The sequence below is a fragment of the Nothoprocta perdicaria genome, unplaced genomic scaffold, assembly GCF_003342845.1.
Source record: "Nothoprocta perdicaria isolate Ctin4 unplaced genomic scaffold, notPer1 scaffold_609, whole genome shotgun sequence".
Classification (NCBI taxonomy): Eukaryota; Metazoa; Chordata; class Aves; order Tinamiformes; family Tinamidae; genus Nothoprocta; species Nothoprocta perdicaria.
This window is the reverse complement of record NW_020455876.1, coordinates 20,606-35,473: the sequence shown is the minus strand read 5'-3', so window position 1 is coordinate 35,473 and position 14,868 is coordinate 20,606. Positions and strand designations below refer to the sequence as shown.

The following is a 14,868-nucleotide window of genomic DNA, read 5'->3' as shown; positions in this document are numbered from 1 at the left end:
AACCAGTTTCCAGACGAAAGTAGAATCGGTCACCACACTGATATGCTGGGTGGTCCGCATTTGCAGGGCGAGTGCCACTGCCTTTGCTTCAAGATATTGCATACTGAGGCCTTCTTGGGTAAAGGTCAATTTCTCCCATTTCTCCTGTTGTTTCCATATCACAGCBGCTGTATTTGTTCTGGAAGAGGCATTTGTGAAAAAAAAGATAGGGCCGGGCTTCGGGGAAGGGAGAACCGGATTTGGATATTCGGGCTGAGGAATCTGAGCGTAGAATCGTGGCATCTACTTTTCATCTATATGGCATCTACTATGTCATCTACTTTTGCTAAGCTCTCTAAATTATTAAGCCCTAAAACACAAAAACGCCTACAACTGCAGAATTCCAAGTCAGAAGCAAACACTAAATTTTTGCACAATATTAATGGATCCCATTGAAGCCATTAACAACAGCAAGTCATCAGGGACTCATTAAAACTAAAAAAAAAATATAGTGACTGATAATAGTTAGGTAGAGGAAACACTCAGGTGGCTCTGATGCTGCCTGCTCCCTTGATGTGTTTTATGAAGGGAAGTGGCCAAAGATGGACAGAAGAACCCTGGGAAGTGAGATCCTTTTTTGCATGCGCTGCCCAGGGCTCTTCCTGGCATCAGTACACGGGGGAGGATGAGCAATGCTGAGTGCAGGACAAACTCTTGACGCCTCTCAACGTCCCCAGGAGGTTAACGGGGACAAAGAGACCCAGTGTTTCCTGGGTGGCAGAGACAACAGCCATAGCACATAGTACATTGTACATAGCATGTGTTTCCTACAGGGGCAGCTTTGGGGTGAGACCAGGTTTCTGAGGCCTTGATCTCACCTGGAAAACCACTAGCGTTGGAAATGGACAGCAGAGATGCTCCCATATCCCAACCCCACTGTCTGCTCCACATTAGTTCCATGGGCTCTTCGCAATGTCAGGACTTGTGCAGGTCTGAGCTCCTTAGTGAGAGGAGCTCTAGGGACAGTCGGCATCGAGTGTCAGTGCAGACGGCCAAGGAGATTGTGCAGCTCATGCCCAGCTGCAGCTCCAGGAGGCCGTGGCAGTCCCGGTTGCTCCAGGAGAGCAGCAGACACTTGCACAGCTCTTGGAGCTTCCCTGTCCCTTCCAGAGCCCAGCGGTGGGTGTGTGTGTGCAGCTGCCTCCCTCTCCCCATCCCGACTGGTCACAGGGGCAGCTTAGGCAGGAAGCCCCCGTGCAGAGAGACATCAACTGTGGTGCAGGGGAAACCTCCTGTGAGTGTGTGGAGCGCAGAGGAGGGAGCTGAATCCCACTGTATCCAGGAGCTTCTCGAGGGGCACTGGGTGCATTGATGAACTCCCTGTGAGGAGCCCATGGAGCAGGAGGACATGAAGCAGCTCCCGCTCCTGTGCAGCTGCCCTGTCCTCTTATGAGATGACAGCAGAGGCTTCTGCAGTAGGACATTTACCTCTCACAGGTGATCATCCCCTGATGAGACTGCAAGGCTGAACTCCAGGCTCTCAGAATCTCCTTCTTTGGCTTAGAAAGGCACCATTGGTGATCATTTTAGATTGCTTCAGTGGAGATTTGCTGGGGATGACCCCATGGCCTTGCAGGACCTGTTTCCCCTGGGTGCCTTCATGCAGTGCTGTGGGGAGAAGCTCTGAGTGGACAGGCAAGTCCCAGCAGGGCAGGTTCATTCTCTGCTTAGGAGGGTGCTGCATGGTTTAGGGTTGCACATTATGGTTAGCATTAGGTTTAGGGGCTAGGGTAAGGGGTACGGGTAGGGATACATTGTGGTTTAGGGTTAGATTTAGGGTTAAGATTAGGATTATTTTATGGTTAGGGTTTGGTGTTAGGGCTATAGGTTAGCGTTAGGGTTAGGCTAGCGTTATGGTTAGGGGTTAGGGTTAGTGTTGGGTTAGGATTTAGGGGTAGGGGCATGCAGGAGGCTTAGGGTTAGTGTCAGGTTTAGGGTTAGTGTTGGGTTAGGATTTGTTTTAGTTCAGGGTTAAGCTTTGAAGTTTAGATTAGGTTTAGGAATAGGGGGTTAGGTTAGGTTTAGTGTTAGGGTTAAGTACTGGGTACACTTGGGTTAAGTTTAGTTTTACAGTTATGATTAAATTTATGGTTAGAGGTTTAAGTTTAGGGCTGAGGTTACTGTTTGCAGTAGGGCTTATGGTTGTGGTTTGGATTTAGTTATGGTTAGGGTAAATTTTAGGTTAGGGTTAGAGATTTAGAGTTAAATTCAGGGTTATGATTATGGTTAGGGTTAGGGTTAAGGTTAGAGTTTGGGTCAGGGCTAAATATGAGTTAGAGTTAGGGGTTCAGGTACTGGATAGGGCTTGAGTTAGTGTTACAGTCCAGGTAGTGTTTGGTGTTAGGGTTATGATTTGTGGTAGGCTTACAGTTAGGGTTAGGGATTAATCCTAGGCTTTAGGGATAGGGTTAGCATGAGGGTTGGGGATATCCTTAAGGTATTCATTGGTGTTAGGGTTGGGTGTTATTACTAGGGTTTATGTTAGAGTTATGTTAGGCTGAGGATTAGAGTTAGAGTTGGGGTTAGGTTTGGGGGGAATGTTTAGGGGATATGGTTTGTGTTCTGGGCTACCATTAGGCTTTGGGATTAGGATTAGGGTTAGGGTTAAGGATAGAATTAGCATTAGGGTTATGGTTTGGAATTGGGTTAGGTTAGAATAAGGGTTAGTATTAAGGATATAGATTAGGGTTATTATTATAGATGAGAGAAAAGGGATTAGAGTTAGAGTTAAGGATAGGCTAGGGTAAGGGTTAGTTTTACGTTAGGGTTAGGCTGAGAAGTTTAGGGTTAGATTAGAATTAGGGCTGGGGTTATCATAGAATCATAGAATCACAGAATGCTTAAGGTTGGAAGGGACCTCAGAGGTCATCTAGTCTAAACCCCCTACTCACGCAGGGTCACCTAGAGCACGGGGCACAGGACTGCATCCAAGCGGGTTTTGAACATCTCCAGAGAAGGAGACTCCACAGTCCCCCTGGGCAGCCTGTTCCAGGGCTCTGCCACTCTCACTGTCAAGAAGTGTTTTCTTAACTTCTGTGGAACTTTTGGTGCCTCAGCTTGTGGCCGTTTACCTCTAGGCCTCTCACTGGCCAGCACTGAAAAGAGGCTAGCCCCCTCCTCCTCACTGCCTCCCTTGAGGTATTTATACACACTGATCAAGTCCCCCTCATCCTTCTCTTCTCCAGGCTGAACATGCCCACCTCTCTCAGCCTTTGCTCATAGGGCAGATGTTCCAGGCCCCTGATCATCCTCGTAGCCCTGCGCTGGACTCTCTCCAGCAGCTCCACAKCCCTCTTGTCCTGGGGAGCCCAGAACTGGACACAGTACTCCAGATGTGGCCTTACCAGGGCTGTGTATAGGGGGACAATCACCTCCCTCGACCTGCTGGAGACACTCTTCTTAATGCACCCCAGGATCCTGTTGGCCTTTTTGGGCACCAGGGCACACTGCTGCCTCATGGTCATCTTGTCATCCACCACGATGCCGAGGTCCCTCTCTGCAGGGCTGCTCTCCAACAGGTCGACCCCTAATCTGTACTGGTGTCCAGGGTTATTCCTCCCCAAGTGCAGGACCCTGCACTTGCCCTTGTTGAACCTCATGAGATTTCTCACCGCCCAGTCGTCCAATCTGTCCAGGGTCCTCTGGATGGCAGCACAGCCCTCAGGGCTATCAGCGACTCCTCCCAGTTTGGTATCATCAGCAAACTTGCTGAGGGAGCACTCCATCCCTTCATCCAGGTTGTTAATGAATAAGTTGAACAGGACCGGACCGAGGACCGACCCCTGGGGGACACCGCTGACTACAGGTCTCCAACTAGACTCTGCGCCACTGACTACCACTCTCTGCACCCTGCCACTGAGCCAATTCCTAATCCACCTTCCCGCCCACTCATCTATCCCACACCTTTGGAGCTCGCTCAGGAAGATGCTGTGAGGGTCGGTGTCAAAAGCCTTGCTGAAGTCCAGATAGACGACATCCACCGCTCTGCCCTCATCTATCCAGCTAGATATTCCTTCGTAGAAGGTGATCAGGTTAGTCAAGCAGGATTTCCCCTTGGTGAATCCATGCTGGCTACTCCTGAGCACCTTCTTCTCCTCCATGTGTCTGGAGAGAGCAGCCAGGATGAGCTGTTCCATCACTTTCCCGGGGATGGAGGTGAGGCTCACCGGCCTGTAGTTGCCCGGGTCCTCCTTCTTGCCCTTTTTGAAGACCGGAGTGACGTTGGCTTTCTTCCAATCCTCTGGCACCTCCCCCGTTCTCCAGGACCGTCCGAAGATGATGGTGAGCGGCTCGGTTATGACATCCGCCAGTTCCCTCAACACCCTGGGGTGCATCCCATCAGGGCCCATGGATTTGTGGGTGTTGAGTTTCCTTAGGTGCTCTCTGACCCACTCTTCCTCTACCCGGGGCAAGCCTTCCTCTCTCCACCTCACTTCTTGTGTCCCCTAGGGCCTGGGATTCTAGAGGGCTGCCCCTGACAAACACCGAAGCAAAGGCGACATTCAGCAGCTCTGCTTTCTCCATGTTTTCTGTAACCAGGGTACCCACCCCGGTCACTAGTGGACCCACATTCTCCCTAACCTTCCTCTTGTTGTTAATATATTTGAAAAAGTTTTTCTTGTTGCTCTTAACATCCCTTGCCAGATTTAGTTCCAAGTGTACCTTGGCTTTCCTTGTAGCATCCCTGCATTCCCTAACAATGCTCCTGTATTTCTCCCAAGGGGTCTGTCCTTTCTTCCACATTCTGTATACTGCCTTCTGCTGGAGTTTTGCCAGGAGCTCCCTGCTCATCCACGCAGGTCTCCTGCCCCCTCTGCCTGACTTCTTGACATTCTACCTCTGACATTCTACCTCTCTTTTTGGCAGAGTGGAGGCCGTGCCTGTATATCAGATGCCATTTGTGCTCTCCAGTCCTGCCAAGGCAGTTTTTTCCCTTGATGCTTGGCTGTTCTCTATCTCTTCATGCAGCTGGTTATTTGTGCAGAGATATCCCTGCTCCCTCAAGAGCCCTTTCCCAGGGTGGATCCTAATGGATGGTCTGCTTGGAAGTTCCTGGAGCCTCCTAGTGCTCCCTACAGGACCCCAAGATGTTGGTGCTGCTCTGCAGAGTGAGTGGGATGGGGYGCTCTGGGGTCACAGGGTGACTGCAGCGCTTGTGGTGGTCGGGGTTGGACACAGGCCCAGCTGGACGGGCATCATTGTGCCTGAGAACACCATATGAAGGGGCTTGTGGCTTTGAATGAAGCTCTGAGCAATCACAGGACATTTCAAGTGGCTCAGGCTGTGTTCAGGTGTGTCCCTACATACAGACCATGGTTTCAGGTATAAGGTATCACAAATGGCTTTTGCACCTCCCTTCCCTGTCCCTGCGAGGTCCCCACTGTGAGCATCTGTCACCATATAGGAGACAGTGCCAGGCAGATTCTACTAGGCCATTCATCACTGTTGAGAGCACTGAGCACTCACAAGTGAGAACTGAATCCAGTCCTTAACATCACCCATGAGCTCATTGACTTGAGCCCATGAAAAGCCCCAGAAAAGCAACAAGCACTTTTCAGATTGAAATTGGCACCAGTTTTGGAAGAAAAGCCTAATACACAAGTTGCACTGAAAAGAATCCCTTTTATTAGAGMGAGGACAGCTCTGACACACTGATAGACGCATTTAAAGAAGTGCTGTGTCTGTTTTGTTCAGAAAGACACAGCTAACACCTCTGCAAAAGTGGAATAAATCCAGAAATTTCATTTTAAAAAAACCCCTCATTATTGCAGCAAGAATGCCCAAATCATAGGGGGAGTCTGAAATGAAATGGGTATCACTTGAGTAGAGAGGTGGGCAGCTTACTGAATTACCAACTGAATCATCTTGTACAGTGCATTTCCGAGTTCCTTGTTCCTCATGCTGTAGATGAGAGGGTTCACTACTGGAGGGAGAACTGAGTACAGAACAGCTACAACCACATCCAGAGATGGGGAGGAGATGGAGGGTGGCTTCAGGTAGGCAAACAGACCAATGCTGACAACCAGAGAGACCACAGCCATGTGAGGGAGRCACATGGAAAAGGCTTTGTGGCGGCCCTGCTCAGAGGGGATCCTCAGCACAGCTCTGAAGATCTGCACATAGGACACCACAATGAAAACGAAACACCCAAAGCATAAACAAAGACTAACCACAATAACTCCAACTTCTCTGAGGTAAGAGTCTGAACAGGAGAGCTTGAGGATCTGGGGGATCTCACAGAAGAACTGCTCCACCACATTGCCTTGGCAGAGTGGAATGGAAAATGTGTTCCCAGTGTGCAGAAGAGCATAGGGAAAACTAGATGCCCAGGCAGCTGCTGCCATTTTGACACAACTTCTGCTGTCCAGGAGGGTCCCATAGTGCAGGGGTCTGCAGATGGCAACATAGCGGTCATAGGCCATGACAGTGAGAAGAGAATATTCTGCTGACATGAAAAAGGCAAACAGAAAGACCTGTGTAACACATCCCCAGTAGGAAATGGCCCTGGTGTTGCACAGGGAACTGGCTATGGATTTGGGGACAGTGGTGGAGATGGAGCCAAGGTCCAGGAGGCAGAGGTTGAAGAGGAAGAAGTACATGGGGGTGTGGAGGTGGTGGTCGCAGACTATGGCTGTGATGATGAGGGCGTTGGCCAGGAGGGCAGCCAGGTAGATGGCCAGGAAGAGGGAGAAGTGCAAGAGCTGCAGCTCCCGCGTGTTCGTGAATGGCAGGAGGAGGAACCTGTTGAAGGAGGTGCTGTTGGACATTTCCTCTTGGTTCACATCACTGTTCAATAAGGAAAAAGCATGAGCAATTTAGAAAGGACTTCTCTGAGCAAAATTCATTCTGCTTTTCGTAGTACTCACCAAATGGCCTCCCTCCTTGACCTTGTTCAGCTCCCTTGTCTGACCTCTGGTTTGTGCTGGCTGAGCGTGCTCTTTGACTCCACAGCATTCAGTCCTACACTTTGGGAAGGTGTAGAAATGCCAAGGGAAATTAAGTGGTAACACACAGGTCAGCTCTGAGGAAAGCCTTCACCTCCCCAAGCTGTGCACACCACCACCCAGATGGCAACACCTCAGGACAGACCCTCTCAGTGCCCTTCCCCTGCAGTGGGAAAGGACCAGGCTGCAGGAGAGACCCAGCCCCTCTTCCACCAAGGACAGGGCTCATGATTGTCATACTATGGACTTGAGGGCTGGGAGAGGAGACATGGGGCTTTGCCAAGAAGATGGTGTCGACTTTGCAGGGACTGACCAAGGTTGATCCAAATCCTCCGTCATAACGGTTGCTTTTCTAGATCCCCCCCATTCACTGATCCTGTCTCCACAAATGGAGGTTTTTCCTGCTGGCAGCTGCTCCTCTCCCCCACATCTTCTCCCTGTCACTGCCACACACCCCATCCCACCCCCAGGCACTCACTCTGCCCTACAACAGTATCTAGCAGCAGGGTGCTGGCCAGGGACATCTCCATGTATGTGGGTGGGAGGAACCAGGGTCACACAGACTCTGCTGAGGCCACACAAGGGGATGCTGCTGCTGTCTGCAGTCAGGGGAGGGCACAGGGGCTTGCTGAGTTTCCTCACACATCTCTCCATGGAAAGGACTAGAGGGTCAGGTTCCTGCTCTCACCTGGCATTTCCTTTCCATACACCCCCAGCTCTTCACAACCACAAGGACACAGGGAATCTCCTCATCTTTAACATTAACTGCCTGCACTGTCCTTTTCAAAAGGCCCCTTCACAATATGAACCTGCCATGATGGGGGTCTCCTCACACCCAGAGCTTCTCCCCGCAGCACATGGGGATTTCCCAGGCAGGGTGGGTGCTGACCCTCGCAGGTGGCACTCACTGCCCTGGGCACACAGCACCCTGGGGCACAGGGACACTGCTCGGCATTACAGCCCATGCACAACTGGGGGCACTCGCTGGCTTCACATCCCTGCACCGTCCTGGGGAGAAGGCAGCCCTGTCCCTCTGATGGTCTGACTGGGAATCCCTGCTCTAAAGCACCCCCAGCTCCAACAGGAGAAGCTGGGAGAGACACCCTGAGAGATCCCATCAGCTGGGGAAGGTGCCAGGTTCAAAAGAGCCCTCCAGGAACCACAGCACTCTTGTCCTGCAGACAGACACTTACCGTGTTAGGGCTGGGGAATTTTCTCCCTGCAAGGAGCTCTCATTTGTCCTCCCATTCCCAACTGTCCTTCACTTAGGAGCGACTCATCCCAGCCTGGTGCCTGCGCGCAGTGCCCTGAGTCTTGGTGCTCCTTTAAGAGGAGCTGCTCCTGGGCAGAGCTGTCTCTCTGCAGCGCCTGCCATGTTGCCAGGGGCTCCCACAGTCCCAGGAGCCAGGCCCAGCTCAGGAGCAGGGCCCCAGCTGGAGAYGGGACASTTTCTGTCCCCTGAGCAGCCTCCAGGGGTTTCCGGGGCTCCAGGGCTGTGAGAGGGGAAGCTGTTTGGGTGTCTGCAGGGTGCATGGACACAGCTTCAGGTAGGAACCAGCATGGACAGGCTCAGCTGGACAGAGACAAACGCACTGCCTGGGCTCACAGACACCAAAGGAGGTCTTCATCCTCCTGGTATGGCTCTTGTCTCTGCCACCAAGACAGACACCCTGAAAGGTCTCATCTCATTGTCCTGCACTGAGCACTGCACACCCCCACCCACACAGTGTCCACAGGAAGATCTGGAAAATGTGGAGAAAACAAACCCCCTTCCCAGGAGCTTAATGACCGAGCTTGGACATATTGCCTGATAAAACATATCAAGGGTTAATGTGGCATCAGAGCCACCTGCACGTTTCCCCTGCCTACCTGTTATCTGTGATGACAATTTTCTCCTCTAATCAGCCCCTGGGGACTCTTTGCTGTTAACAACTATCAGTGGGACCAGTTAAAACTCAACCAAAAGTTGGGGGATGATTTTGACTTTGAATTCTTCAGTGTTTATTTCAGTCTCCTCTCAGTTACTGAGGTTCCTGGGCTCAGTACCAAATACACCATGGGGGTCATTAAAACGCAAAAAGTTCTCACAAATCATGTATCTTCCTCAAATTTTGATTTTGAGGAATTCTTGAATTCTTTAACATTTTGTTTAGTCTCCTCACGGTAACTGAGGTTCAGGGGCTCAGAACCATATACACCATGCGGCTCAACAAAATATGAAAAGCTCTCACCAACCATGGCTCTCCCTGTAATTGTCTTGAAGCAAATTGAAGCAAACATAGCAAACATGAAGCAAACATGGCAAATTGGAGAGGTTTGGGGAGTATAGCTGAATGGTGGAGATATCAATAACATACAAGTATTTCTGATTTTAAAGCATTTAATGTTATTACTGTTTTTCACAAGACTAATTGACAGCAGCATTCTCCAACTAGAATCAATTCAGAATGACTCCTAATGAAGTCTGGACATGTTGGAAAACCAACATCCCAGAACTCAAGCACTGTAGGGACACTCCTCCTCCCTCCTCCCCAACCTGCCTTTCCTCTCATCAGCCACCTGGGACTTCCATCCCTTTTGTTCAAGTTTTTCTGTTCTTCTGAAATCAGCAGCTGAAAGTTACAGCTCATCTGCTCCAACACTCACCTGCTTTCCTTAGAGAACTAGCTACAAATGAACTCTCTTTTTTTTCCCTCTCTATTGCAATGAAAAAGAAATAAAGCATGAAATAATATCATCAATATAAATTGTGCTCTTGGAGTGTAGGCTAAGTCCTACGATGAAGTCCACTTAAGATAAGAGACAGCCTTTYGGAAAGACAGAGAAAGCTTTAAATTTCCTGAAGTCCAAACTAGGAGCTGGGTCTCCAAGGGAACACAGAGGAACAGGAGGAGTCACAGTACTGCAGTTTCTCAATYGCCATGTCCCATGGCAATGGCCATGTCTCAATGGCAATGTCCCATAAAGATGGTGTTAGAAATCATCAAATTAAGGAGGACACACGCAAATAGGAGAGTCATACAGCTCCTACAGGTCCTAGGTCATGATSTAGGACATGTCTCATTGGGAGATCACAAACCTACCTGTTCCTCTCTACAAAAGTMGGGAAAAACCTGTGATGCAAGACCCTAGAGAAGAGGGATTTTCCTGGATGCTCTGAGAAACCCAAGCAGGACTTGGGGATGTCAAAGGAAACCCAGTGCACCAACACCAAAATCACTGGACCTTCCTGAACCCGTGGGCTGGGAACAGGAGGGGACAGCCACATCCCAGACTTCCTGCATCAGGCCTTCAGCTCCACAACTTGTCAGGGCTTCAAGGGAGCTCCCTACATCAATTCTTCCCATGACTCCARTGCWTACAGGAGACTAAGGAGACATGGAGAAGACAGAAGAGAGAAAGGGGAGAGACTCTAGGGTGCAGAATAGGCCTCCCTGTGCAACAGACACGTTGCTAGAGGCTGAAAAATCARCCCAAAGAAAGGAGGAAGGACTTGCGTCCCTTTGCAGTGCCTTGGAAAGTCACATTTCTGTCAAGCGTCCATAGGGATGGGGTTAGACTTYCTCAAGATTTGTCCCAGGACAGGACATGGTCACCAACTTCAGAATAAGTTGGTGACACATAAGTTCACAGACAATCAAAGTAAAGCTGGCAAAATTCATGGGATCTGGAAGAACTTCCCCAGATTTGCTATCTGGCTTGTCCCAGAATTTTGGAGGCTAGCAGGAACCRATGTCCAATCTCAAGCCCTCTGGAAGGAAGACATGTGTTAAGGACTGTGTGGATGTAAGGATTTATGTTTGCTCTTTCCTGACATATAATCTCTATCCTACCAAAGATCATAAAAGTTTGCTGAGGACTTTTAAAGGCAAAGGCACTGCAGAGCCTGTCTCTGAAGAGMAGATTTCTTGAGACGGCAGAATCCAATGCCCTGTTGAAGGCAGACACCAGTGGAGGAGGAATCTTGGGACCCTTTCCATTGAACTTTGGTTTACCTTCGAGGATGCAGGTGTGGGAATCTCTCTGGATCCCCGTGCCAAAGCTCAGACATGCTCGTGGAGAAAAAGAGTGGTTCTCAACATCTAAGAAGAATTTTCTATTCTCTCTCTCTCTCTTTTTTTTTTTTTTCTCTTCACTCACTGTTCCCCTGTACATCATTCTTGGGCCCCTCCAAGAAAATGCAGATGATCTGAGCCCTCCACAAGGCAGGTGTGCACTGCATAAAGATCCCCCTTGGCATTCTCTGGTCTAGGCTGAACAGACGGAGCTCTCCCAGCATCTCCTTATCTGCACCACAACATCTGCCCATGACCATCTTGGTGTCCTTGTGCTGGAGCCCTCCTCTGTGTTATTGCCTTGGTAGAACTGGAGAGACCAAATGGGATCTGCTCTACAGACACGGTCTCCACTGTGACGAAAGGAGGGGTACATTGTGTTGATGGCCGGGCTGACTGTGCTCTTACACATGAGGGAAAAACCATGAGGGAAGCCAAACCATGAGGGAAGCCAAACTATGGCACAACGACCCAGAAAGGTTCTCCGATCTCCTCCTATTCTCACAGATAATCTAAACTTCACTGGAAAAGGCCCAAAGACAGCACTTCTACTGGGACCTGCCTTCATTAAGGTGTGTGCTCCCTATCTCCAGAAGGCTTCCGAAAAACACAGTCAAGGAATCTGCTATTCTGAGACACTTTTGAAAGGGATGTGTAGATGTAGAGCTACCGTCTCCACCAGTGACCAAGGATAGGTATCTCAGAGCCACCCACYGCCCTGAGAGGCCTCACTTCTTGGGAGGAGAAATTTCTGTGTCTGCAAGTGTCTGTGTAGCAACAAGGCGGAGAAATAGCTCTGAATGCTTTGATTAACTTCTCATCTGTCTGAAGAATCAGAATCAATTAGAGTCTTGGACAGGATGATGTAGTGAGACTCAAACCTTAGGAGATTTCCCGTGCACCCCATTTGATGTCTCCCTGCATGGGGGCTTCCTGCCTAAGCTGCCATTGTGACCAGCAGGGATGGGGAGAGGGAGGCAGCTGCACACACACACCCACCGTTGGGCTCTGCAAGGGACAGGGGAGCTCCAAGAGCTGTGCAAGTGTCTGCTGCTCTCCTGGAGCAACCGGGACTCCCACGGCCTCCTGGAGCTGCAGCTGGTCATGAGCTGCACAATCTCCTTGACCGTCTGCAGTGACACTCGATGCTGACTGTCCCTAGAGCTCGTCTCACTAAGGAGCTCAGACCTGCACAAGTCCTGACATTGCAAAGAGCTCACGGAATTAATTCAGAGCAGACACTGGGGTTGGGCTGGGAGATGGGAGCATCTCATAGGGGAACATGACACCCTGGGAGGTGTCCTCTGTTTGTCCTGCATTCAGCATTGCGCATCCCCCCACACACTGGTGCCAAGAAAAGCCCTGATCAACACATGGAAGAAAGGATCTAACTTCCCTGGGTTTTCCCCATCCATGCTTGGCCATTTCCCACAATAAAATACATCAAGGATGCAGGCAGCATCAGAGCCACCTGAGTGTTTCCACAACCTAACTATTATCACTCATTACATTTTTTAATCAGTCCCTGATGAGTTATTGTTTTTAATAGCACCCAGTGGGACTCATGAATGTTGTGCAAAACTTTAGGGTGTGCTTCCAACTTGGAATTCTGAAGTGTTTTTTTCAATTGCCTTTCAGTAGCTGCAATACATGGACTGAGCTGCAAGGACACCAGGGGGCTTATTAAAAAGCAAACACCCTTTAACTCTGTGTATTTTTCTTCAAGTCTTTTATGGCTAATAGGAGGCGTTTCACGAGCATAGCTGAAAGGTAGAGGCACTAGGAACGGACAAGTATTTCTGTTTTTGAAGGCTTCTATCATTANACCTGCACAAGTCCTGACATTGCAAAGAGCTCACGGAATTAATTCAGAGCAGACACTGGGGTTGGGCTGGGAGATGGGAGCATCTCATAGGGGAACATGACACCCTGGGAGGTGTCCTCTGTTTGTCCTGCATTCAGCATTGCGCATCCCCCCACACACTGGTGCCAAGAAAAGCCCTGATCAACACATGGAAGAAAGGATCTAACTTCCCTGGGTTTTCCCCATCCATGCTTGGCCATTTCCCACAATAAAATACATCAAGGATGCAGGCAGCATCAGAGCCACCTGAGTGTTTCCACAACCTAACTATTATCACTCATTACATTTTTTAATCAGTCCCTGATGAGTTATTGTTTTTAATAGCACCCAGTGGGACTCATGAATGTTGTGCAAAACTTTAGGGTGTGCTTCCAACTTGGAATTCTGAAGTGTTTTTTTCAATTGCCTTTCAGTAGCTGCAATACATGGACTGAGCTGCAAGGACACCAGGGGGCTTATTAAAAAGCAAACACCCTTTATCTCTGTGTATTTTTCTTCAAGTCTTTTATGGCTAATAGGAGGCGTTTCACGAGCATAGCTGAAAGGTAGAGGCACTAGGAACGGACAAGTATTTCTGTTTTTGAAGGCTTCTATCATTATTATTATGCACATTTCAGAGGAAGTGACAGAAACAACATTCTCCAGTTGGTATCAATCCAGAGCGACTCCTAATGAAGTCAGGACATCCTAATGAAGTCAGGACATGCAGGAGAAGCAGCGCCCCAGAGATCAGGGGTTCATGCACAACCCTCGTCCCCATCTCCCCAGCCCAGACATTTCTCTCATCAGCCTCACAGGACTTTCCATCATTCCTGTCAACAGCCTGCTTAAGGCTGCAAGTGAAGGTTACAGCTCACCTGCCCCTATTCCCACCTGCTGTACGGAGACAACTGGCTGCAAATAGGGACAATGTCTTCTTCAGGTATAAAGAAACAGAAAATAAAACATGCTAGAGTTTTATAGAAAATGATGACACTCTTTGACTGTACGCTAAGTCCAATAGCCTCCAATGAGGGCCYATTGTCCTAAAGAATAATCTAACTAGAAAYGTCTGTGAGGGACAGGAAAGGCTGGATATTAAGGGAATTAAGGACTGGACATCACAGAGACAGCACAAGCTTTAACTCCCTGCAGAACTAACCAGCACCTGGGGCTCTGGGTGAACAGGGTGTTGGGAGAAATCACATGTTACAGTGCCCAGACACGGCCCTGAATGGGATGTTAGAAACTGTCCATTTAAACAGGGCACGTGGCAATGGGAGAACAACACAGCTCGTGGTGGGTCCCAGCCCTGCCAGGGGCTCTACTGCTCTTGTGGATATTGCACTGGGCTGCGCTGCTGGGCAAATGTCAGCACAGGCCTTGATGCAGRAGCCTGGAGAAGAGGGATTGTCCTGGGCACTCCCAGCGCCCCAGGCAGCACTCGGGGTGTCGAGGGAAGCCCATCCCACTCAGTTCAACCCACTGCCCTTCCCACAGGGCTCCCCAGATCCTCAGGATGGGGGCAGGAGGGGACATGGGGACAAAGCCACRTCCCACACTTGTCTCCATGAGGCCTTGGGCTCCACAACTCGTCACAACCTCCCAGGAGCTCCCAAACCCAGCGCTGCCCACGGGCCTGGCTGCCCCGAGACCCCGCGATGCCTCGCGCTGCCGCCCACAAGATGGCGCCGCCCGCCGCAGGGGGAGGAGCTGCTGCCAGGGCAGGAGGGCTCAGCGTTGCCATGGCAGCTAACAGCCAATGGATGCGCTGCACATGAGAAGGTCCCTCCTGCCACAGGCCCTGATAGGCCAGCTGCAGCCAGAGGGCGTGGCTGCTGCTTGTGAGGTCCCTCGTGAGGGCAGAGCTGCTTGGGCAGCAGCAGAGCTGGGTCTGCCTAGTGACTGTGATGTCACTGCTCCCGCAGCCCCTCCTAGGGCAGCAGCAGGGCTGGGTCTGCCTAGTGACTGTGACGTCACTGCTCCC

The 14,868-nt window shown here is 50.2% G+C and overlaps 1 protein-coding gene across 1 annotated transcript; it reads right to left on the bottom strand.

Moving 5' to 3' along the window:
* Nucleotides 1–5,879: 5,879 nt before the first annotated feature.
* LOC112956211 (olfactory receptor 14A16-like) lies at nt 5,880–6,809 on the bottom strand. Its single transcript, XM_026049708.1, has one exon. It carries the CDS (start codon nt 6,804–6,806, stop codon nt 5,880–5,882), a length of 927 nt encoding a protein of 308 aa, XP_025905493.1. The 5' UTR covers nt 6,807–6,809.
* Between the last annotated feature and the right edge of the window lie 8,059 nt (nt 6,810–14,868).